Source organism: Myripristis murdjan, chromosome 1 (assembly GCF_902150065.1).
Source record: "Myripristis murdjan chromosome 1, fMyrMur1.1, whole genome shotgun sequence".
NCBI lineage: Eukaryota > Metazoa > Chordata > Actinopteri > Holocentriformes > Holocentridae > Myripristis > Myripristis murdjan.
In genome coordinates this window covers 38936531-38963290 of record NC_043980.1, presented here as the reverse complement: position 1 = coordinate 38963290, position 26760 = coordinate 38936531, and the positions used below count along the sequence as shown (strand labels likewise).

The 26760-nt window shown below is 41.0% G+C and overlaps 1 protein-coding gene across 2 annotated transcripts in view; it reads left to right on the top strand.

Moving 5' to 3' along the window:
• The window catches only part of zdhhc5a (zDHHC palmitoyltransferase 5a), a 44032-nt gene that overhangs the window by 14158 nt on the left and 3114 nt on the right, over positions 1 to 26760 (top strand). For both annotated transcript variants that reach the window (XM_030065351.1, XM_030065361.1), the window contains exons 3-12: positions 100 to 2721; positions 9822 to 9943; positions 10532 to 10689; positions 12946 to 13118; positions 14520 to 14622; positions 15873 to 15964; positions 19982 to 20108; positions 21579 to 21687; positions 22636 to 22745; positions 24588 to 25756. In XM_030065351.1, the coding sequence (XP_029921211.1) occupies positions 2555 to 2721; positions 9822 to 9943; positions 10532 to 10689; positions 12946 to 13118; positions 14520 to 14622; positions 15873 to 15964; positions 19982 to 20108; positions 21579 to 21687; positions 22636 to 22745; positions 24588 to 25756 (2330 nt within the window). In that variant the 5' untranslated portion in view covers positions 100 to 2554. The remainder of the gene's footprint in view (positions 1 to 99; positions 2722 to 9821; positions 9944 to 10531; positions 10690 to 12945; positions 13119 to 14519; positions 14623 to 15872; positions 15965 to 19981; positions 20109 to 21578; positions 21688 to 22635; positions 22746 to 24587; positions 25757 to 26760) is intronic.

Genomic DNA, 26760 nt, shown 5'->3' with positions numbered 1-26760 from the left:
GCAGAGATCCACATTGCACTAGACAACATTAGAGATCAGATGAAATCAGAAACTGTCTAGAAGGGAAGGAACTAAACAATACCATTTGTTTTTCCTCAGAAATGAACTTTTTTGCACCCCACGTCAGTGAGAGTAAGACCCAAGAAGAGGATACTGCAAGTTGAATAAATGAGTTATATACCCACACAGAAATAAGTCTGTTGTGAAAGGAGTCTCTGTATTCTACAGTCTCTGTATCCTACACATAAAAAGCCACAGAGATATTTTTATATAGCTTGTTTTGGGACATTGTTCCGCGGAGGCTAGTTCCCCGGGGGAGTGTGGTGGAGGGTGTTGCTCGGCCTCGGTGCTCCATGCTGCGGGAAGGAAGCAGAGGAATGGCCCTGGAAGTCCCTGGAGGAGAGGGGAACAAAAGGAAAACAGCCTCAAGCTGAGAGGACAGCATTTACATAACCAATGGACAGTCTTTCTCAAACACACACGCACACACACGCGGCAGCAGGGAGACCAGTAGGGGAACTGAAGTGAAGTTTCCTCTGTGGCACTGACTCCTGCTGCTGTTATTATTGTAATCATTATCTGCCTGTCGCTAGAGATTTTAATCCCTTGGGGCTCCAACTCAGTGCTGTTGGATTTGCTCTGGCGTTATCTTAACTCGTTTTAGTGTTCTGTTTTTCTTTTTTTGTATCTACCCCTTTTATATACATGGAGACTAATGGATGTTCAACTGGACTTTTCCCCAGTTGCTTTGGATGTTACCCTATCATTACTTGCTGTTTTTTCTTTGCTTCATCCAATCACATCCCTGGTGCGGCAGGCAGGTGAGGTGGTTTGAATCAGCCACCGGCAGGGTTTAGGGATGCCCCGACACAGGAAAACCAGGCTACAGCATTGGCCCGCATACAGACTGGAGTTTCTAATACGAATCCTGGACTGAAACACAACTGATTCCTCCAAAAGCAAGGAAGGTGTTATCATACAAAAACGAAACAAAAACTTTTATCAGACCTGCTAAAGCAGGACTGCTGGACTGGGTTCTGAAAACACCAACTTGGAGTGAATCCCAATATCTCGTCCTGGGCAGCCATGCTCCATACAACACACTAAAACCCTCCTATAGCTGTAAAAAGGCCCATTTTTCATTTTTTGGTCTTGAGCTGCACTTTTTTTTTTTTTTTTTTTTTTTTTTCCAGCTTGTGGAAGTTGTTTTCCCGGGTGATGTTTTCATATTAACAGGAAGTCACAGAAGAAGGAAAAGCCAAGACAGATTATCATCGCTGACGTTTCCTCTCTCTCTCTGTCTAGTGCTCCTCTCTCCTCTTTCTCTTTTTTCAGCCTCATTTCTCTTCTTGCTTTCATTTGCCTCAGTCCCTTATCTTCCACTTATCTTCCACCAGAACAAGTCTACCTCTTTTTCAGTTCTTGTACCTCACTTAGCTCCCATTTGAAAGCGAGAAAGCAAGCAACCATCTCATCACATTGCAGTACGCATTAGACACAAGACAAAGACCCATGAGCTCATTTGTTGGTGTTTGACGCAGAATGTATGACGAATAAATCAGTTTTATCAGCCTCACATCCAATTAAGGAAAGGTCCTAAATTTAGCTGAAATGTTTGATGTTTCTCACATCACCAAATCACTCAGAAGCATTTAGGAAACTATTAACAGGAATTTCCAAATATTGTTTTTTTTTTTTTTTTTTTTAACCACACCAAAATAGAGCCATATCTTTTTTTAAGTGCACTGTTTCTCTTCATGAATCTTTCCAAGCCTTCATTTACATAGCTATACCTCCTGCTTCTTTAACATTTGAACAAAAATATTTTATTTACATTCGTGCAAACTTTTAATTGGCTTGTATTTGATATTTGAAATTGTCTAGCAAAGCTTTGACATGTGGCAGAGTCAGATACATGAGAAATCCAGTTCACGGTCTGTTGTTTATGTGCCTGTAACTCGTAACAGATAGATATCCAGACACCTCCTTCTTTTTTTTTTTTAATCTCCTCTTCATTTGTTTATCCCTCCTGCAAACCATTCCACCTGCTTTTCTGGCCAACGGGAAAACAAAGGCTTTACAGGGGGAGCAGCTCACAAGCCTCTGTCAATCTCACACACACACACACAGACACAGTACAGATGGTTTGAGGGGTCAGATGGGTTTGAGCTGAAACCAAACAAAAGCAGGGTATATTCTTCCTCACCTTGTTCTTCCCTCCATCTGTGACGATGCAGAAAAGCAGTTTTTTTCCTCGTTGTCAGTTGAACAAGGGAGTACTTCATCCCATCTAACACTTCCATCCCTCCATCCCTGGCTTTCTTCTCTCTATCTTCTTTCTCTGTCTTTTTTTGGGGGGGGGCTAATCTTTTGATCCACCCTCTCCCACTGCAAAACATCAAATTCATCTCATACCTATGCTGATTGCCTCATGTCTAACCTGGCAAGCATGCAATCACATACCTGAACGACCACCAATCAGCCACACCAACTCTGAACCATATTACTCAATAGAGTGATCGCAAAACACACACACACACGCACACAGGAAGTGATGCCGGGTGGTGGCAGCAGCAAGAGTGGAGGAGGGGGCCCATCCTCGTCACCCCTCCCACACGCTGTGGCGCCGCCCAGCCGACCCCTGCGGCCCTCCCGCTACGTCCCAGTGTCGGCTGCGACCTTCTTCCTGGTTGGGTCCACGACGCTCTTCTTCTGCTTCACGTAAGTGCACCAGTCAAACACATACACACAAATGCACACGTGTGGTGATGGAACACTCAGTCACTTAGTGACAGAACCAGCATGGTGAGACACTAACCCTTGGTAACAAGCAACAAGCAATGGCGTGTTTGAAAGGACTCAAATGTGACAGTACCTCAGTTATGCTGCATGAGGAGCATTAGCAGTGCACGGCCACAGCAGTGCATTAGTTCTTGTTAGTAGTTTTTGAAAGTGAATTCAAATTCAATACACAGATATCCTTTTAGGTTAAATGAGTAAACAGTGCAGCTCTGGCCTTTATGCTGTCGACTCACTCTTACCACTAGAGTCGAATTATGTGGAGTCAGTAGCTGCGTTTCATTAGTTGTTTCATTTCCCCTCATTGACTTCCCCTCGGCCACTTGGAGATCAGAGGGAAGGTAAATGGGAGAAGAGTGGGCAGCTTAAATGGAACGCTCTCCCCCTCGTAAGCAGTCAGCAACGTTTTGTTGCTATTTACAGGTAAAACACCTGCCAACTAAAGGAAGCCACATTGTTTTCTACAGATGATTGTGATACACTGGAATTTGTCAATTTGGCCTGCTCTAATTCTAGCATTTAAGAATTATGTTTTCTGATTATTAGGCCATCATTATAATTATTAATGTTAGTAATGTTCTAAGGCGAGGTATACAACAATAAGTAATGTGACAGTTTGGTTGAATAACTATAGGATTACTGTAATTATATACATACTGGTTTGTTTACTTACACGTTATATCATTTGCCCCTCCTACAAGTTGACTTTGCATCAGAAATAACAGATAACTGCAATGCATTGTCTTAATATTCACCTCTGGAGTGGCCATTGTTGTTGACTCGCTCCCTTAGTCCGCAGAGGCTTGATCTCACCAAGCTCACTTCAGTTTTCCAGAGAAATGGAACACCACTTACATGGTGGGGTTGGGGATTCACCCGAGGGCAAGCACCGAAGGAAAGTTAACAAGGGCAAGTTAAGCCACTAATGGAACACAGTGAATAGGTCCTCAATTCCATGTAATTCTAACCAAAGAGACAGCATTAAAGAGAAACAGTGAGGTAGATGAGATTAAACATCATAAAAGTGAGACTCAGAACTGTTGTTTTTTTTCCACCTGTGTGTCATAAGTGATGTTTTTGTCTTAATCAATGCCATGTGTAAAAGAAAAAATATGTATATTCATTAGGGGTGTAACAGTACATGTATTCATATTGAAAATTTTCGGTACAGGGCGTTCAGTTCGGTACACGACATTGGGTTTGGTACAGAGGTGTGCAGCACGGGTGAGTTACCACACGAGTATAATAGGTGGCGGAATATAAGTTCGTCTTCATTTATCCATATCCACCTGCAGCTACACATGCAAAACAGTAGAGGGCAGCAGTACGCCGGGGACGTATCTAGTCTCGAAGAAGAAGAAGCATAATAAACTACACCTGAAGCATGACCTGAAGCCTGAGCACTGATGTCATGGCTACGGCTAATGCTACCGAAACCGGCACCAGCAAGAAACTAGAGCTTGAAAATCTCCTGTTTGGGAAAACTTCAGCTTCCTGGTCAAATATTGCAACGGACAAAGACAAGTGGATAAAACGAAGGCAGTGTGCCAACATTGCTCAGCTGAGTCAGTCGAGTATGTTCATGGCAACACGACAAACATGCTATTTCATTTGAAACGGCGTCATCCGAGTGTGAATATCTCTGGTACAAGAAAAAAAAACATCCTAGTGCAAACACAGCTGACTATGGCATTCAAGCAGCCTCTCCTTAGCAATTCAGATTGGGCCAAAGCTTTGGAGTTTTTATAAATATATGTTTTATATATATTTTCTTTATTTGAGAGTATTTTATTTATTGGAAAACTTATTTTATATATATATTTGTTTATTTGAGAAAATTTTATCTATTGGAAAACTTATTTTATATATATTTTGTTTATCATGAGAATTATATTGTCCACAATATTGGAAAACTTACTTAATTACCAGCACTTGGAAGCAGTATTCTATTTTTTTTTTATTTCTATATTTTGTATAATGTTACAATAAAGTTCCTAATAAACAAGCAATTTTATGTTTTGCATTTTATTCCCATACTGTACCGAAAATGAACCGAACTGAGACCTCAGAACCGAGGTACGTACCGAACCGCGATTTTGGGGAACCGTTACACCCCTAATATCCATCATTTATGACTGTAAAAGCACAACCTCACTGCTAGCTTAGAGCTGTATTGAACGATCATACCAGTGATTTTGCATGTTTGGCATAATATGTACAAATTGTATTAACTTCAGATCTCTAATCTTTTCCCAAATCAAGCAGTTGTATTTTACAACTTCAGTATCATTTTCTTTATTTTTATCCAGCCACTACTTTCCATTCATTCCACTACAATATGAAATTGAACTTTCAGAGACATTCACAGACTTTCTTCACATTTAACAGTCCATCACTGTAATAAAGTCATCCACATTAGTTTTCCGTAAAGCAGCAGCACTGTTGTGTTTTGGTGACTTGGAAGCAGGGTGGAGTGAAACACTCCCTCCAGTGGAAAATGGTTTGTTACAATGTAAAATGTGAGTAAATTGTAGTAAATTCGTCAAACATTCGAAATCACTGGTATGGTCCTTTAAGCAGTATATAGTAATGTGCATTTTTCTCTTCAATAACGCTACCCCTACAATAATAGAGTTTTAGTGTCATCATTGAAGGTCCTCTTTCCACCAGACAATTTACAGCCAGCCTGTTGTTATATCTTGGTTTGAGCTTTCTGAATTTCCGTGCTCTTGACACCCTTCAGTTGTCCAAAATCTCTTACTGCAGCTTTAAGTGACTAGAAACTTGACCACTTTGGTGTAGCTTGTCCTTCAGCACAGTCCAACAGGCCAAACGCCTTTGGCTTTGCAAACTATTATAAAGGTCTTACTTGGAAATGGGAAACTAACTGTACAGTCAAATATATCTCACAGTTCTCCGCCCAAAAGTGGCTGCAAACCATGCTTTTTAACATGCTTTTCAAATTAATGCTCTTAATTCAGTTTCTCTTCTTGTGAGCATCAGTTTTTTCCAAAGTTGAAATTTCAGTTTGTTAGTGTTTCAGTTACATGTATGTTACCTGTATGCTTCCTGTTTCAAGGATGAATATTGATAATGGCTTTTTGAGCTATTGTCTTCTCTCTACATAATCTCCTCCTTTGATTGGTGTTTAATGGTAATGGTTGAACTTGACAAAAATCACTATCACAATCTATGAATGACTACAGTTAATAATTACATAGGAAAAAAAACATTTTGGGGTAGAAAAAAATACATTTTTAGACAGTCCTCATTGTCTTTCACTTAAGGAGAGGTAAAAAAGGTTCCAAGACAGAGGTGGAAAAAAGTCTCGAATTCTTAATAAGTGACCCTACCAACATAAAAATTTTATTTGTGCAAACAGGATGAATCTACAGTGGCAAAGGGTGGATTATTACATAAAACCCTTTCCCTTACCCCTCAGCAGTGTGACTGTGCAAGACAGTGCCAAGTCAACAGTGTGATAAGGTGCCATCATTAATCTGACTGACACCTCATGCACACTGGTGTGTGTTCGCATGTGACTGGCAGAGAAAAAAGGGTACAAAAGAGTGTGATTTGAGTGTGAATGTGTGTTTCTGACACATCAGTGTGCGAACCCGTGTGTTTGTGAATGTGAGAAATTGAGATTAACAAATGTGAGTGTGCATGCTTGTATGCCTCTGTGTGTGTTAATGACTGCATATGTGAGAAAATTAAATCACCATAAGTGTGTGTGTGTGTGTGTGTGTGTGTGTGTGTGTGTGTGTGTGTGTGGTTCAGTGTGGTGGGCAGGCAGCTCTGTACTTCAGATTAGAGAAGAGAGGAGAAAATAGGCCAACATCTGTCACCCTGAGAAAAGCCCCTCATCCACTCTCTCTCTCTCTCTCTCTCTCTCTCTCTCTTTCTCTCTCTGTTACTGTTTCAGCCCCTACATGTATTCTCATAGTACCTCTGGCTTTATCAGAGTTAGACTGATATATCAATTTGCTAATTCTGACATGTTATTAAAAATCATGCTGTTAGTGACAAACTGTAGCTCTGACAAGATGGATGCAACCGTTAAAAGTTTTCCATCACATTATGGATTTCTATCATATTGAAAAAAATATTGTGTTAAATCATATAGGCTAGTTCTTATATAGTATTCTATAGTATGAAATACTATTCTGTAGATTGTATCAGTCTTCGGGGCAGTGTCATATAAATACTTTACCCTGCTGCTTGGACTGCAATATTGTGATTCCTTTTTCACTTGGGAAATATCTGCAGCTCGTACACTAAGTGAACTGGACATGTGTGTTAATCGTTCAGTGCGATTTGAGATGAGAGAAAACATTTATTCCCTATGATCAGCACCTTCAGTGGGTGAAGCCTAATGTTAATTGTGGAATTGTCAGTTAGCAATATGAATAATGAATAAATTAACGCAAGTAGGCTAGCCTTGATCCCGCCCTTGCGAATCACTATTCCCACACTTTTTAATCACATGGTGATTCCTGAGGTCAGGAACTGCTCTCAGTTGCGGGGGTAGATTTGACAGGAATCTGTTTGAGATGCCTGATCACTTCAGAGAGGAAACAAACATGGCAATGGAAGAGATGTTGGGTTACCAACAGCAAGCTAAATCTGGTGATTTCTTCTGTTTGAGAAATGTTACAGCACCAATAAATTAAAAGGCAAACATTAAGTCAGTGTAAAAGTTGCTTTTGTCATGGTGATGCCTGATGAAGCAGTCAGTTAAGTGACTATGACTGGTTTAACACTGATCAATGGTGGTGGGATAAGCATTGACTTCAGTAAATCATCTCTGACAGAGACATGGCCAATGGATTACAGGGAGATTTGTGGGTCTGGAAACCAGGCTAGGTTGGCTAATTGTTTTGTTTCCTCACAGTACATTATACAACAGGTGTTTCTCATCAAACAATCTGGTATTAAAACATCACGAAAGCCACATCACCTTATCTGTATTATTCTACTCCTACAGCTGTCAAACTAAAAGCTGATTGTCATGCAGAGATGATTCCACCTCTGTTAAAGACCCCATGAAATGGTCTCTTACTTTCTTGATTTGATGTATTTCCTGTTGAAACTGGATGTTTGGGAGGGACATGGTGCAGCAAAGGGTCATTCACTAGTGCAAACCAATTGGACAGACCAAACCCGTTACCTAACCCAGTAGGATATCAGTTTGGGAGAGAAACACTATTTTATTTTGTAGGGATAAGGTGGATGAGAGAGAATGTTTAATGATTTGTGAAGATTTTATTCATTAAAACTTTGATTTACAGCCACCACTGCAGGGTGATGTCACTATTTACAGTCATGGACGAAAGTATTGGCACCCCTGGAATTTTTCCAGAAAATACACCATTTCTCCCAGAAATTGTTGCAATTACAAATGTTTTTGGTATACACATGTTTAATTCCTTTATGTGCATTGGAACAACAAACAAAAGCAGAAGGAAAAAGTCAAATTTGACATCATTTTACACAAAACTCCAAAAATGGACTGAACAAAATCATTGGCACCCTTTTAAAACGAGCAAGTAACAGGTGCTGACAATATAGAAATCACACCTGAGGCCAGTTAGAATATAAAAGTTGACTCAACCTTTGCGTTGTGTGCCTGTGTGTGTCACACCAAGCATGGACAAGAGAAAGAAGAGTCCAGAATTGTCTAAGGACTTAAGAAGCAAAATTGTGGAAAAATATGCTAATAACGCAGGATAGTTTGAATGGTAAATAAACATCCTGAGTCAACTTCCACACATATTCAGGCTGTCCTGCAGACTCAGGGTGTAAAAGTGTCAGCTTGGACCATACGTCGTCATCTGAATGAGATGAAGTGCTATGGCAGGAACCGAAGAGAACCCCACTGCTGACACAGAGATATAAAAAGGCCAGACTGGAGTTTGCAAAAATGTACCTGAGTAAGCCTCAATCCTTCTGGGAGAAGGTTTTGTGGACAGATGAGTCTAAGGTAGAGCTTTTTGGCAAAGTACGTCATTCTACTGTTTACAGAAGACAGAATGAACACAGTACCTACAGTCAAACATGGTGGAGGTTCAAAGATGTTTCCGGGTTGTTTTGCTGCCTCTGGCACTGGGTGCCTTGACTGTGTGTCAGGAATCATGAAATCTGGAGACTATCAGAAGATTTTGGGCCGCAATGTAGGGCCTAGTGTCAGAAAGCTGGGTCTGTGTCAGAGGTCATGGGTGTTCCAGCAGGACAACGACTCGAAACATACTTCAAAAAGCACCAAAAAATGGTTGGAGACAAAGCGCTGGAGAGTTCTGAAGTGGCCAGCAATGAGTCCGGATCTGAATCCCATTGAACACCTATGGAGGGATCTCAAAATTGCTGTTGCAAGATCAAATCTTCAAATCTGAGAGACCTGGAGCAGTTTGCAAAAGAAGAGTGGTCCAAAAGCCCAGTTGAGAGGTGTAAGAAGCTTTTTAATGGTTATAGGAAGTGATTGGTTTCAGTCTTTTTTTCAAAGGGTGTGCAACCAGATATTAAGTTGAGGGTGCCAACAATTTTTATGCACATAAAGGAAATAAACATGTATACCAAAACATTTGTAATTGCAACAAGTACTTGCCAGTACTTTGGTCCATGACTGTAAGAGACTGTTTTACAGGAAGCAGGGGTCATGTGAGATCTTTTCAAAGTGACACTGATATGAAAGTTTAGTAACACATTTGCTTCTAGATCTTCTTGAGCTCAATATTAAGTCTATCCCCATTCATGTGCTTTGTGTTCACAAAACGGTAAAATATGAACACAATACAAACATGACTCAATATCACATGACTTTTTTTTCCCCCTATAATGTAACTGTTTAAATGGGCAAGTAGATCTGGTGAACCACTGACCCTGGACTGGATCTGCTTTTTAAGTAATTGTTTAGTAATAATGGGAACCAGTCTGATAGATTTCATAATCAGCATGAAAACAAGCAATCACTAAGCCGTATTACTGTATGATGAAGTTTGAATCCATCTTTCTTTCTGTTTCAGCTGTCCATGGCTTTCAGAGCATTTCTCAGTAGCTGTGCCCATCTACAATGGAGTGATCTTCCTGTTTGTTTTAGCCAACTTCTGTATGGCCACATTCATGGACCCTGGCATCTTCCCCAGAGGTGAGCAGATGTGTTGTACTTATGGTTGTGTGTGTGTGTGTAATATACCAGCTTTATTTTCTGACTATAATAAATTTCTTGTTTGATAGTAGAAAGACTATCATTTTTGCGTGTCAAACAGTCTGATCTTTTATGGGTCCCAGTAAAGAGAAGGGTCAAACCAGAGGAGGCAGTTGTGAAAGTTGAAAATGCAATCGAGTAAAGTTCACAATAGACAGATCAACAGCACATGATGGATTGGTTGAAATTCAAATCAAGGAGGGATCCAGGCATCCAGGATACAAGTGATACAGGTCAAGGTAAAGTTTATTATCCCTGAGAGGAAATTCATACTGTATGGTGAGGTGCATCCATAAAATAAAACAGAAATAAACACATTAAAATAGGAGATGATGATGCCTGACATTCAGTAGTAAAAAAATAATAGAACACGTAACTGGACAGACAGGATGTATAAAGAAAAGGGAGACAAGGGAGGAAAAATTGTGAAATATTCCTACCTGTTTGATTTTGTTCAGTAAAAGAACAGCAGTGTGTGTGTGTGTGTATGAGATCATGATGAGGTTTTCTGTGTGTCTGTCTGTGTAGCGGAGGAAGATGAGGACAAAGAAGATGATTTCCGTGCTCCCCTCTATAAGACGGTGGAGATCAGAGGCATCCAGGTCAGGATGAAATGGTGCTCAACCTGTCGGTTCTACAGACCACCACGATGCTCCCACTGCTCGGTCTGCGACAACTGTGTCGAGGTACACACACACACACACACACACACACACACCACACATTCACACACATGAACAGTGCCCTAAGGTTTCTGTAATGTTGGTTTGTATCCATTATACTAGAAAACCTGCAACATCTACCCAGAGCTCTGCACTACTGTTTGTGTTTACCTATCACAAGGTGTCGCCACCTTGATAATTAAACATCTGATGTCTGCCAACAAGATTCAGCAGCATGGCTTTAGGCTGTATCAGCTTGGCTAGTTTGAAATTTTCCTCTGTAGTATCAACCACACTGAATGCCAAAAATAAACATCCACGAGAAAAATCAGTAGGCAAGATTAAATTATTAGCTGAGTTGTTACTGTTCTCAAAGGACCATACCTGTGATTTTGCATGTTAAACATAATATCTCCAAAACCTCCTGTTTCCGATAAGCTCTTCCCAAGCAGTTGTGTTTTTGAACTACAATATCATGTTTCCTCCCTTTCATCCAGCCATTGGTTTCCTTTCATTCCACTATGATGTGAAAATGAACTTTCAGAGACTTCAAAGTTTCTTCACACCAGTATTCCATCTCCGTATTAAAGTCGTCCACATTAGTTTTCCGTAAAGCAGCAGCACTGTGGTGTTTTGATGACTTGAAATTGGGTGGAGTGAAACAGTCTCTCTGCCAGAAAATAGTACCCCTCCCCCTGTGAGGACACCTTAGCAAACATTCAAAAGCACTGGTATTTTAACAATAACACCTATTGGGTAACAAATACTGTACAGTCAGCATTTCAGAATATCCAATATCCAAAGCCTCTTGTAAGCTTTTGTACAATGAACATAAACCATTGGATTCGCTTTTCAGTTATATAATTCGCAGATCACTGTATCACTGTTCAGTGCAAAATTTCTTTTCCAAGTGCAAGTTCACATTTATTTAGAGCCCAGTATCACTGTGTACAGTCAAAGGGCTTTACATTTCCTTTTCTTTCCTTTCCTTGCATAATTATTATATCCTGTACAACGCAATTATCACAATTCTCTGGTTGTGTAGCCTAGGTAGTGTTTTCAGTTTTAAAGACTAAAGGTTCTCACCAAAGAAAGTTCTGTGGTGTCCTGACCTCTGTTGTGCAGAAAAATATTTTCTTTAAATGGATTAAGCATGAACCTCCCACAATATGTGGGAGTTTGTTTTTTTTATGTTCAACCAGCTGAATATGTAAAGTGCAGGTCTATGTTTAGAGTGAATAGCTTCTATACAACAGGGCCATCTTTACAGGAGTATATTGGTCCTAGGTTATCAGACATTGTGTTCAAAGTAATTGCCAATTGTAATAGAGGGAATTAGCTAAATTATACTATATTGCAAAAAATATTTCAAAATCTTGAGCTAGCAGGTGGATATCAGGCAATTTTGTGTTTCACAGACATCCCCCATGGTAATCTATTCTGTCATTCAGATCCTGTCCAACCAAGTCTGTATTTTTTACAGATGACCTTGGGGATTATTATGGAGCAAATAGATTCAAATAGATTCCAACACATTGTAGAAAACATGGAAATTTACAGACTACTTCTTCAGTCATGGAAAACACCAGGAAATTCTGAAAACTGATAAATGTCCAGGAAATATTAGTGAGATCCTGGAAAACTATAAAGTTCAGCTGAGTTTACATATTCAGATGTTTTCCTCAGTTAGCATTGCACATGGCCCATTTCAGCACCTAGGCTATTCTTATCCGGCTATCATGTTTAGACCTTGTGCATATGGAGGTCCAAACACATCAAAAACACACAAAACCAACGCTTCCATCAATACAGCATTGTCAACACATTTGCATGTTGTTAGGGATTTGTTAACTTGCTAATTTCTTTTCACATAAAAAATAGCACATGCTGCACAATGCACAAACAGCACATTAACAACATGTCATTTGAGACGTCAGCCTCTCGCAGTATTGAGCTATTTTGCAATCCTGTTCATTCTGAATGAGGTTCTGAGAAAAACAGCTAACATGTACATGTCGTTGAAGAATGGTTTCCATGAAAGAGTGGGATCCCTGAAATTACGGAACTGTTGCACTGACATTTTTATACTGCTGCTGCAGTATAAAAATGGATGGATGTATATCTTTTAACCAACTCAGAGTTCCCTACATTGAGACCTGTCTGATTGAACCTGTCTGAATTAGATGAAATTACATGTTGTTCCCTCTACTGATTTGTTCACTGCTGTTTCTTTTTTTTTTTTTTTTTGTTATCTTTTCTTTCCTTTCCTTTATTATTTAGGACTTTGACCACCATTGTCCATGGGTGAACAACTGTATTGGCAGGAGGAACTACCGCTACTTCTTCCTCTTCCTCCTGTCGCTGACGGCCCACATCATGGCCGTGTTTGGCTTCGGCCTTCTCTTCATCCTGTATCATCGCCAGAGCATTGACCGCCTGCATGCCATCGTCACGTATCTTTTCATGAAAGAGAGGGGGCGGCTTTGACATTGTCAGTATGGTTCATCTAAGCAGCCTGGGGTCCAGGGACCTCCAGGGGTCCTTGAGAGGGTTCCAGGGGGTCCCCAGAAAAATGGAGAATGTTTTAATTTCACTATTATTTCATTGACTAGAAGTTAGTCCAATGAGAAATTGTATAAGAATTACTATTCTGATAATCTGACAGTCTACAGTATAGACAGTTATGGAATTCAGGGGTCTTTGACACTAAAATGTTTGAGAACCACTGCGTCTGCTATATGATGGAGGTTCCTCCCTGACCACACATAATTAAACTGTTTTTATATTTTCTTATTTTGTATCACGTTTGAACAAACTACTTCTTTATTCTGACTGAAAAATGACACAGAGTGTATAGTATTACAATACACAGCTGTATAGATGGGTTTAAAAAAAAAAAAATAACACAGAATGCATTTTGTCATGAAATAGATATTGTGCCACCAGAATGATTTTCTCAGAATCAACTTTGGTAATAAACAACTGTAATTTAAATATATGCTTAATTGTCAAAAAAATTAAAATTGTGTTTTCATTTCATTCATGAAATCAAAGCCCACAAACAAGATGTTTGTACAATATGTGAATGCAGTCAGAAAGATGTATTGTGAATGCTTTTGTGGATGAAAATGCATTTCTTTGCACAAAATCAGTTTGTGAATGACAAAACAACAGTTGGTTGCCCATATAAATACACTAAATCATACTATCTAAACTAGAGTTGTAATGACTATTTTCATTACTGTAATCTGTCAGTTATTTTCTCAATAAATGGGTTAGTTGTTTGGTCCATAAAATGTCAAAAAATGGTGAAAAATGTTGATCACAATTTCCCCGCAGGTCAAGGTGATGTACTCAAATGTCTTTTTTTGTCCTAACCACAACCCAAAGATATTTCGTTTACTATCACTGAGGACTAAAGAAATACTCACCTTTGCGAAGCCGGAATCAGAGAATTTGGAAATTTTCCCGAAATGACTCAAAGTGATAAATTTATTATCCAAATAATTGAATAGACTCTAATCTAAACTCAAAGCCTTAAAAGGGGTTTCAGTGTAGTTAAACTTAGTATTTTAAATTTTAAATTAGATTTTAGGTGTCTTTGTAAAAGTCCCCTCTAAAATCCATCCAGTCATGTACATCTCTTCTGAAAGCTTTTCAATTAATATTTTTTCTCATTAAATTCAAAGGGTTTTTTTGCATTCTGATATTAAACATGTCTCAAATTGTTAGTGTTTACTGTTTTAGTACACTTGTAGACACCTTTAGGAGCTGACTGTTGATTATTTTATATGGAGATTAGTGTGAATTGTCTACTGTATCTCAGGATATTCCTTAACCCCCTCCTCCCCCAGGCTGGCTGTGATGTGTGTTGCAGGACTGTTCTTCATCCCTGTTGCTGGCCTCACCGGCTTCCACATAGTACTTGTGGCCAGAGGCAGGACTACCAACGAACAGGTAGGAAACTCCACTGCTCCATTTCATTATGTGTGCACACACTGGTAGGTAAAACTAAAGCTGAATGACCCTTCTTCACTTTTACATCATAGTATAGCATCATGGGGTTCATGTGGGAGTAACTGAGAAAGGCTTGACCAACATTTTATTTCAATTCATTTTACATGCAGCATCTGCTGTGGTTGAAAATGGTCAAGATGTCAACACAAGATGAAAAAGGAATGCTAAAATGTTGGCTAAAATTGTAAATAGTTTGATATCATGACTATGTTGTCTGAGAATAAATGTAAATATTTGACAAGTTGTCAGTGTAACAGCATCAGTATGTGTTGGCGTTTCTTCACTATTTTTATTCTACCCTCCTCCTCTGTTCATTATGCTCTCTGTTGTTCATCTCCTTCTGGTTTTCTGCAGTCTCTTCATCCCACCCCTTGCTTTATTCTCCCTCCATCCTTCTCATCTCCTGGATGAAAATGTACATCTGATAATCTAATCAAGAAAAAGGGATTAATCCCTCTTTTTTCATCTCCTGTCCTCTTCGACTTCATGCATGCCTCTTTTGTTTTGTGTTTTTCATGGACAAGGCTTTGTGGGATGAAAACAATGTCTTTGTTTCTGACTCTCTCTCTCTCACTCCCTCTCTCTCTCTCTCTCTCTCTCTCTCTCTCTCTCTCTCTCTCTCTCTCTGGCCTTTGCACTGAAAATCCTTTGAGTCAAGAGGAGTACACCATACCAGGTCAACTGAGGGCTTGAATTGGAGCTTTTGAAAACTCACCCCATTTTTTTAAACACTTTATTTGAAATTTAAGACTTAAGTAATCCTGTTTAATCCTTTGCCTGTAAAATATTGCACAAAAAAATCAAACAACTATAAATACATTTCCTAATATTTGTTGTTGATGAGTATGAGCGGCTCCACTCAGAATTTTTTAATCTGATGCGACTGCTGATTGATTGGATTGCCAATAAGTCCATTAATTGGTAAAATGCTAATTCAAAATATAGAAAATATTAGAATGCTTAAAAAATTTAAACTGCAGTGCACACTTAAGCACAATTGCAGTCCAAAGAGAAAGAGAGGTACTGGTCAAACAGGCTCAATCTGTGGCATTTCAACTGATGTTGATGACACTCTTCTTTTTTACATTGTGATTTAGACTGATAAAATGGCTGGAATTTTACATAAACTGACTCCCAAAATGTCTCTCCGCTCCTCCACCTGTACCCCCCTCCCCACCCCCCACCCCTAGGTAACAGGGAAGTTCAGAGGAGGTGTCAATCCTTTCACCAACGGCTGCTGGAAGAACGTCTCGCATGTCCTCTGCAGTTCACAAGCACCCAGGTATACTTGTTCTGTCACATTCTCTAACTTTTCTTCTTTAACCAGGTGTCTGTCTCTCTCACTCTGTAGTCCGCCTTTCACATCACTTGACCCTACAAAAATACACAGAATTTAGGATTTATTTTCCTATGTTGCAAGGTGAAATAAGCAGACCCAACAGCAGTGACATGATGTTTGTGTGGAACGTGCAGAGCAGAGGACACACAGAAAAAGAAGTGACCTTTTCGTTAGCAAGCTGGCTTTAACTGGACTTTATATTCTAAACCATAGGCTTAGCCCTAACTTTACAAGGATACAAGGAAGTTTATTGGTCATTATACAACAGGTTGTATGATGAAATTAAAATGTGGTTCCCTCTTGATTGATTAATTGAATGTATAAAAAAATAAAATTATTAAGCATGGAGGAGTGCAGATGGTGCATTTAGTAGTCTCACAGCCTGAGGGAAGAAGCTGCTCTGTAGTCTGGTTGTACGGCAGCGGATACTTCTGTATCTTTTGCCTGATGGCAGCAGGGTGAACAGGCTGTGGCTGGGGTGGGTGTTGTCTTTTAGGATCTCACCTCACCTCCCCGATATCACTGATGCTTGGTAGATGGGTGCCAATGATGTTTTGGGCCGTTTTAATCACTCGCTGCAGAGTCTTCCTGTCCTGGGCCGTGCACATCCCATGCCAGTTTGTGATGTTTCCAGTCAGGATGCTTTCAATCGCTCCTTTGTAGAAGTTGACAAGAACTTGGCGAATTTTGCTTTCTTAAGTTTCCTTAAGAAATACAGCCGTTTCTGGGCTTTTTTAACCAGGGCAGAGATATGTGAAGTCCATGTCAGGTTCTCTGTTATGTTGATTCCCAGGAACTTAAAACTGCTCACTTGCTCCACCTCAGCTCCATTGATGTAGACAGGGTTGTGTGTCTTTGCCTCCTTTTTTCGGAAATCAACTATCAGCTCTTTGGTTTTGCTGACGTTGAGCAGTAGGTTGTTTTCTGTGCACCATTCTGCAAGATGGTTGATTTCCTCCCGATATGAAAACTCATCATTGTTGGAGATCCAGCCGATGATGGTGGTGTCATCCAACTTCACAATAGAGTTCTCTCCATGTCGGGGGTTGCAGTCGTGAGTGTACAGCGTGAACAGGAGGGGGCTGAGCACACAGCCCTGGGGCGCTCCGGTGTTGAGCACTAGAGTGGAGGAGGAGAGACTGCCAATCCGAACTGACTGGAGTCTGTTTGTGAGGAAGTCCAGTATCCAGTTGCAGAGAGTGGTACTGATGCCCAGAGTGTTCAGTTTTCCAATCAGCTTCATGGGGGAGATTGTGTTGAAAGCTGAGCTGAAATCAACAAACAGCATTCTGGTGTAGGTGTTGCTTTTCTCAAGGTTAGTGAAGACTGAGTGGAGAGCAGTGGAGATGGCATCCTCTGTGGATCTGTTGGTTCTGAATGCAAACTGCTGAGGGTCCAGACTGGCAGGGATGTTGTTCTTTATGTGCTGGAGAACCAGTTTCTCAAAGCACTTCATCAGGATGGGGGTGAGTGCCACAGGACAGTAGTCGTTTATGGCACTTTTCCACTAGCACCTACTCAGCTCGTTTTCCATTACCACCTCATCGTGGGTGGAGTCGTCATAGCAAGCATAGAAAAGTCTCCACCTCTTCATTTGACCACGGTATCGGTTTGCTTGCCATTTTCCGACTTTGCCAACTTCAGTGATGCTCAATGCGCACAGTCGCCGTTGCCATTTATTTTTTGGGAGGGTGGGGGGACGTTGGTTTTCGTGCAGGAGTCGCTCTCATGTGTTGTCGCTCCCTGTCCAATCAGTGGCCTGCATGATGTTTATGTCACATTTCAGCTTTGAACCCCAGCCTAGTAGGTCCTAAAATGGGACCTGCTACCAGGTACTACTACGTAATGGAAAAGCTTACAAACCGAGTAGAGTCGAGCTGAGCCAAGTCGAGCCGAGTAGATACTAGTGGAAAAGCACTCAGACACTGCAGACTTTTTAGGCACAGGGATGATGGTGGCTGTTTTGAAGCAGGTGGGAACACTCTCCTGTGACAGCGATATGTTGAAAATGTCAGTAATGACATCTACTAGCTGGTTGGCACATGTTTTTAGTACACGGCCAGGGATGTTGTCAGGCCCAGCAGCTTTACTCATATTCACTTTCAGCAGGACTTTCCTCACATCCACTGTGGATACTGACAGTGGTGGGTCCTCTGGAGGCGGAGTAGACTTTACAGCTGACTCTCTGTTGAGGAGGTCAAAGTGAGCATAAAATGTGTTTAGCTCATCTGGTAACGTGGCCTCACACATGATGGGAGCGCTCCTGCTTTTGTAGCCTGTCACATTTTTGACCGCCTGCCACAAGTCTTTGCTGTTGTTGGTGTTGAGGTCTCTCTCCAGTCTCTGCTGGTACCTTCGCTTTGCCTCCTTGATGCCAGCTTTGCCAGGAGTAGGCTGGGTAGTGGAACAGCCTTGGGTCCAAACCTTCTTAGCTTAAGTCTTATCCTGGCTCGTTTCCCTCTCTTCCTTGGTCGACCACACCGCTTGCGATGATGTCTGGTCCAAATGTTATGGTTGTCAGATCTTGAGATGCCGAGAGATCGTCTCAAGGTCCACTGCACTTAATCCAATCATTGCACTTCCTCTTCTGATGTTGGCGAGTGTATTACTGTCATAAGTAATACACTCATAAGTAATACGATTCTCAGTAATAAAAACGAGAGAATTGCTCCTTTTTATGCTAAAATTGAGGGAGCAACCAGCTGCTCCATGTATATGCGCAGCCGTTGTTGTAACATAGCATAGTTATAGGGAAGTGCAACGTGGTTGAATCCAATTGAGTACAAATACTGCAAACTATGAAGAACTCTTTCAAATGCGGCACAATAGGAAATTAAACCTTTATGTTTTTAATAAACATTTGAACAAAATTGTCCTTGGATGAAGCAATTGGTGGTATGGCTGCCTGTTTCTTGAGATTTTTTGTTGTTGTGATATTCTACAATTTCTTTCTGAGTATTATTTAAAAAGTCTTAAATATATCTAAATCTAAATCTGCAAATAGCCTGCATAAGTAATAGGAAATCCAGTGTGTGCTTCAGGGCTACAGAAAGCACAGCCTCCTCCACATTACCAATAATAGCAGCTACAGCGGGTAACTGGGTAGACGAGGAGCAAAGGTAGCCAAGTTTATTTTTATACCTAAACCAAAACTACATTTATGTTTGTCTCCCGAGCCAAAAATATTCATGTTGATAGCCTTATCATTAGCACCAAAAGTAGCACCTATATTGAAAGAGTCATGCTATACAAATACCTTGGCATTTGGGTTGATGACAAGATATCCTTCAAAAAACAAGTATCTAATTTGGTGAGTAAACTAAGGCAAAAGTTTAGCCTTTTCTTGGGGGCCCCTTGATGCTCTTTTCCATTTTGCTCTCAGGTTCATTACTGGTAATGCTTAAAACACTCATCAAAGCATCCCGTAAAAAGATGGCTGGTCCTGCCCCTCTGAGAGGCCTGATTTGCATATGTATTTGCTTATTTACAAGCTTTTGGCATCTTTGCACCTTCCACCTGGAACTCACTACAATACACTTTAAAAATGAATTCTTGGTCAATTTAAATCCACAATCTTAAACCTTTTAACTTCTGTTTGTACCTGTTTTAATTGATTGGGATGGTTATGTAATTAATTGCATTGTGTTAATGTGTTAATTTTAATTGTTTGCTCTTCTTATTCTTGTATTCTTATTATTCTATTTCTGCTCAATGTCATTGTCAATGAGGGCTTCACCCTCGATGATTTTCAAGTTTAAATAAAGGCAGAAATAATAATAATAATAATAATAAAAAAAAACTAAAGAAACAAGGCTGAGCACCTGATTGTGCTTCTCACAGGTAGATCTTATCATGGCTTTCTGCATCAATATATAGTACATGGTATTATCAAAATATGGTAAAGTGTGCAGTTACATTCTTGCATTTAAACCCACATTGTTGTTTCTGTGCTTACTGTAGGTATCTGGGCAGGAAGAAGCGTGTCCAGAGTGTGTGTGTGCAACCTCCTTTCCTACGGCCACAGCTGACTGAGGCCCAGCTGGCTGCCAAGATCCTGGACAACGGCATTCAGGGAGACCTGCACAGGGTAAGAACCAAGCCTGGGGGCAGCATGCTTGCTGGGATAAACTGTGCATTCACCACAGAAATATCATAGAAGTGTCATAAATTTTGCCGCTGAGTAGAATTCATTCAGTAGATATATATGTTTTTATTTTGTCCTGTGGTTCATTTGAGAAAATGGAGTGTATCAGTGACATCTCCGTTAGAAGGGATGGGATGCTTAAAAGGACTTAAATCACATTAGCTAAACGCTGTGCCTTCAAAAGGCTTCAATGCTTTCAAATACAATATTTTAATTCTTTAATTTAATTTTGGAGGTTGTGAAAATGGTGCATCTTTGAGAAATTTGCCCTGTCATGCAGACCAATATTCCAAATTTCTGCAGTTGTTTTCATTTTCATTTGTATTTCAGTTGTAAAATTTGTCATATTTTTAGTATTCACAAAGGTCCATTTTAAACCAACATCCTCACAGGAGCATGAAGACCAAAGTATGACCCATGTGGTCCAAGTTCTGCAGCTAGATTTGCCAAAACTCAAACTAGAAAAAAGTGCTGTTAAGTATGTTCTGCACTTTATTTTGTGTTTTTGTTAGAAGATGACATCGTGGACCTCAAATTCCTTTTTTTTCTTTCTGACTTCACCATACTCTCAACCTTGACTTAGGACAAAAGGATTTAAATTTCTTTCTTTATCTTAATTTCTTTCTTTGGCATTAATCTTTCCTTTGGCTATCTCCAACCTTAACTCTCTGTTTGAAACCGAAATTTGGCCCCAATCAGCTTCACTAAGCTCTTCTGATATTCTTATGGATTACTTGAAACCATTTTGCAGCAGACATCCTTTTTCAAAGTTAAATCGCTAGCAGCAGCAACAATGACATATAAAGGAGCAAATGGGTTTAGTGCGTATCTGGAGTTAGTTGTTGAAAGAGCCAAACAGTTCATACTGTGATTAAGAGCCTACATGTGTTGATATTTGAATGAACTATATGGACATATGGTGTGACAGCAGTTAGAGAAAACCTCAGCAAATGCTGTGAGATATTCAGAGAGTTCAGTTTCATACAAACATTTCTCAAACATCTATTTGTATCATTAGTAAATACTGTGAATACTTACTGAAAGTGTTAACTGGGTGAAAATTATACTAGATTGCAGTTAATAACTGGGATTAGTTCCATGTGAACCCCACTGCACATTACTACTACCTTCCTTTAAACTGTGTGTCTATCAAGTATTTTATGGCAGCTGCCATCATGCTTCAGCCAGTCAGAACTGAGGAACAGACCTATCTGTTGCTGTGACTGACGTGTTTTATGTGTTTTTGTGTTTTTATACCTGCTGCAAACTAATGTTCCTTTGGGATAAGAATAAATTTGAAAGTTGACGTACAGTTGACAGTACACAGAGATTTGCATGCAGAAGCTTTTGGATCAAGGAAGTGCAAACAGGGACCGACTCCTTTCTCTCTGCTTTGCTTTTCCCTCTTTCCAGTCCAAGTCCAGCCTTGAAATGATGGAGAGTCAGTCATGTGACGCTGAGCCGCCTCCTCCTCCCAAACCAGAGCTCCGCTACCCTGGACTGAGCAGAGGGAACACAGAGGGTGAGACTTTTTAAACTGCTCTTACAGCTGAGACATGAACTAGAGTCGCAGTGTTATAGTGTATGATTTTTTAGTGCTGTAGACTTAGAGGTAAATTCAGTTAAGTCAGGATGAGACACATCGGTCCTCTATAGCACTCTGTCAAACTATGTCATGGTGTGTGAGCAGAAAATCGTGAAGTTACAGATTGTCTAGTCAATAAAAAGAAGTAAAAGTCTTCTTGGCTGTAGTAAGAGTGAACTCATGCTTGCATTCCTCATCCGTTAGTTTACATGGGCTGCCACCATGTAGTGATGTGTGATAGCTTTTTTTTTGCCATGATGACTTGATTTGAGTTCACATGGTGGTGAAATATCCTCATTAATTGCTCTGTGCTGCCCTGCTAATCCACAATACTGTATTTGTATCTCTCCATTTACTTCCATTGCATCGCGAAATAGGTCCCAACATAACACTTTTAGCACATAAACAAACGCAACCAAAGCAGTTTACGCCAGTATAAAAAGTCCTGGTACCCTTTTTGTAATAATTATTTGTGAAAATGCTATCAGGTCATTTCTTGCAAGTGCAAGGTTACTATGTGGACGTTTCCTGCAGGCACCACCTGCTAGATCTACTTTCTTATTCAGATAAAAAAAAATAAGAAGAAGAAAAGAGATGTTCAAATTCCTCAAAAAAAGAAAAGGGTACTGGGACTTGTTTCTTATATTGATGTAATCTGCTTTGTTTGCATCGGTTTGTGTGCTTAAAGTGTTATTTTGGGAACAAGGCCTCCATATGAGCAGGACACCATTTGAAACATTTGGAACATAGCATCTACAGGATATACGTGTCAATTATGGTAGCATTTGAATGAAGGCTTGTGGAGATAGACGATTAGTTTTGCATTTTTTGAATAATTTGACGCTGATTTCTTTGTGATTTTTTTTATCCCACTCCACCCTGTAGAGAGCAGTCTACTAAATAAAGCCCCTCCCACGCCCACCATGTACAAGTACAGACCCACCTATAGTCCTGGCAAGAACCACACAGCGCTCACACATGCCTACGCCAATCAGGTAACACACACACACACACAGTAAATAGATCCAGGTTACAAAAAAAGAACACACGTAAAAGCAAGTTGTCAACTGAAGAGATTTCTACTCATGTTTCATTTCATTTGATTTGTGTGTGCAAAAAAAAAAGAGAGAGAAATACATTTCCATGTGGTTTCTGAAAGGTTTGACACTGCCTGGCTTCTTGTATTTTTATCTTGCCTTTTTCATCATAATCTGTCTGGCTAATGCATCTCCTGTTTTGTTCTGTTTTTTTGTTTTCCCTTTTGATTTCCTGTTGGCCATCTTGGTTTGGTATCTCAGTGGCTTTCTGTTGATCAGTATCAGTAAGTGCTTGTTCTGAAAGTTTCCCTCCCTCTTCTTTTCTTTTCTCTTGTTGTTATTATTTTTAGTTATTTTGTTCGTTTTCCTGAATTTATAGTTTATCTCCTGCCTTTTTGTTTGTTTGATGCTCATAACGTCCCTGAAATCTGGCAAGATAAATCAAGCACACCTCAGGTGCTTTCTGAAACTGAATTAATAGCCAGAGTTTGGAAGTCATTAGGACCACTTTCTTAATATTGAATTGTTTCAAGGCTAAAAAAGATGCTTCCTTACTTCCTAAGCCTCCCATTCATTTTCATTTTTCATCTCCTTTTTGTAAACTGAGGTCAAAGGGTCCTAACTTTCAACAAGGTTTATCTCATTAGTATAATTAATGAATTTAGCTGGTGGTCCTGATGATTTCTACTGGTTTGGGACCACATTTGGACAGTCAGTTTTTAACATCTGGGCACCCAGCAACACGGCTCGCTGTCAGTTTGCTTCTTCTTTTCTCCTCCATTTCTGCTCAGTCTTGTTTTTAACGCCCATTCATCTCCCTGTTCTTTTCCTATTAGTGTTTGTTGCTCCAGTTTGAAGAGAGTCTTTTGATGTCATCGTTCTCCACAGTAGTTTGTCTGAGGGACTCCTGTAGTTTTTTCTCCCCTTTGTGAAAAAGTGTTTCAGCTGTAGATCAGATGTTAAAAGCTTCATTTCCACTGCCAGCTTTCCTGCAAACACTTTGCAGTCTTCAGTTTGAACATTTTGTCCTCTTGTGACCTTTGGTCAATCATGAAATCAACCATTGTTTTCTGAATTTTTGAGTAGTGGGCTTGATGGTAGCACAGAGGTTCCACCCCAGTGACAAAGATCTGCTCATTTAGCTGCCTATCCAAATGATATCTACATGCAAAACTTGTTTTAGTAAAGTTATTTTCAGAAAATAATGATGTTAATGTATGTTCCACTCATATCTCCATTTTGATTCCTGTAGCATTAAATGGAATTAATTAGAGCATATTATTACAAATAAAAGAGTAAAGAGTATAGTGTTGTTGCTCACAGTTGTGTTACCTCTGAACACTGTCATTGGTAGTTAAGAGAGGATAACTCATATATTTGGTACAGTTAAATGACATGGCAATACTTTATTTGTTTTGGAGTGTGCACATGCATTGGTTCAGTTTAAATACTTAATATTAGCTGCTGGCAGCTCCAAAATATTTGCCTTTATAAACCCACACTGGCAGAAAATGATTAAATGTATGCTAATAGCAGCAGTTCAGCTGTGGTGTCACTATGTCAACACTAGAGGGAGGTTCAGTGCAGCATCAGTGATGAGGGGGGAAAACTGGGATTTCCTTAATTGATTTTTTTTTTCTCTTTCATCCCCCCCCCCCTCCCCCCTCCAAACACACACACACACACACACACACACACACACACACACAAACTTCTTCCTGCACGTTTCCTCTCTCTCTCTCTCTTTCTCCGTTCTTCATCGGTCTCTTTCTCCCCCTTTCATCATCCTGTCTCCTCCAGCTGAGTCGAGGAGAGAGCGTTGGCAGTGCCAGGGACTCCTCCTCCACCTCTTCCCTCCTCCAGGCCAGCCAGCAGCCGGGCTTCCGCTCACAGCCCAGCCTTGATGGGAGGGACACTCCCTCTGACAGAGGAGGTGGAGGAGGAGGTGGAGAGAGGCGGGAGGGAGGAAGAGAGGGAGGAGGAGGAGGAGGAGGAGGTATCCCTGGCTATTCCCTCGGTGGACGCTCGTACCCCTCCTTCTCTGACCCCACCGTCCTATCTGGGGGGGCTGCGTCGCGCTCCTCTAGCTCCACCCACACATCAGCCGGCGTTGCCCACGTCTCCGAGGCGACCACCACCTCGGCCAGCTACAAGAGCTTAGCCAATCAGACCCCACCTCCACACCACCCGTCACGCAACGGCAGCCTGTCGTACGACAGCCTGCTGGCGGGCGGCGATGAGTTTGAGGCGGCGGTGGCGGCAGGTTCAGCAGCCCCTGAGGTTTCCCCCGGGAGATCCCGTACGTCGGCGGGGGGCGGCTACAACTCACCGTTCCTGTCGGCGCAACAGAAGGAGGCGGACTTGCACTCACAGGCCTCCCAGTCCCCCCACCACCACCACCGCTCCACCCACCACCACCACCACCACCACCCATTCCTCCATCGCTCCTCCTCCTCCACCACCTCGTCCTCGCCGCCTCCTCCCCCGGAGAGGGAGCGCCTGCTGGGCGAGCCTCACCCTCTCCCTCACCCTGCTCCCGCCAGTCAGGCCCCTTCGTCTTCCGCCCCGCCCCCGTCCTCGTCCGCCCCACCTCCCCCGCACCACCACCACCATCACCACCACCACCACCACTCCTCCTCCCACCACCATCACCACCACTCCTCCTCCTCCTCCTCCACGTCCCGCCCTCCCCGCTTCTCCGCCCCCCACCACGCCTACCCCTACCGCACCCGCTCCACCGACGTCCCACTCGGCTCCTCGTCCTCCTCCGTCTCCACCACCCACCCACCTCGCTCGCCACACCCGCCGCCCCTGGGCAAGTCGCTGTCGTATTCAAGTGCCGCCGCCGCCGAAATGCAGTACAGGCTGGTCCGCAAGGCGTCCGCGTCGGCCGGCGCCAACGCGGCAGGGGTAGGAGGAGGAAGTGGAGGGATGGGAGGAGGAGGAGGAGGAGGAATACAAGCACCGAAGTGAGTATGAGTTCTGCCAGTCGTCAGGACGATTGGTTTGCTGCTAGTCCCGAAACAAAAAAAAAACAAACATCTGCCTGCCTGAAAACCTGACTACCTGATTGACTGCTCCTCCTGCTCCTCTTCCTCTTCCTCCTTCTTCCCTTCTTCCTTCCTGCTCCTCCTGCCAGATTTCCTGTGAGTTCCTCCTTCTTTTCCTTTTGCTTGTCTTCCTTTTGTCTTGTCTTTTCTTCTTGTCTTTTGTTTCCCAGTCACTGCTAGTCCAGTAATTTTAGGCCAAAATTGGGGTCAACCTAGGACAAATTGCAAGAGAAGCAAACTCAACTGATTTTGTATCCTCAGTTTGTCCTGAGTGAGGGAAAAAAAGTCCCAAGAAATCCCATTGGTGGAAAGTTTTGAAAATCACCTATTTATGACCATATAATACCAAACAACACTGTTTTTAACACACAGGGGAAAGGGGTTCAACATTTTACTTTCAGATATCACTATAAAAATTCACAAGATGATTTCACACACAAAGACAAGAAAAAAAGTCAATTACAAGTTCTTTGAATTATTCTGTTTACACATGCATATCACACATTACCTCATTTGATATGTGCTAATAAGGAATATAAGGAATAAATGCCAGAAGAGACATTTAAACAATGAATTAAAAGGTTGCTATATATATAGTAACCTTGAATTAAAAGGTTACTATATAACAGTGAATTAAAAGGTTACTATGTATATAGTAACCTTTTAATTCACAGTTTAAATATCTGTTCTGGCATTTATTCCTTATATTCCTTATTAGCGCATATCAAATCAGATAATGTGTGATATGCATGTGTAAACAGAATAATTCAAAGAACTTGTAATTGACTTTTTTTCTTGTCTTTGTGTGTGTAATCAACTTGTGAATTTTTATAGTGATATCTGAAAGTAAAATGTTGAACCCCTTTCCCCTGTGTGTTAAAAACAGTGTTTTTTGGTAATATGTGGTCATAAATAGGTGATTT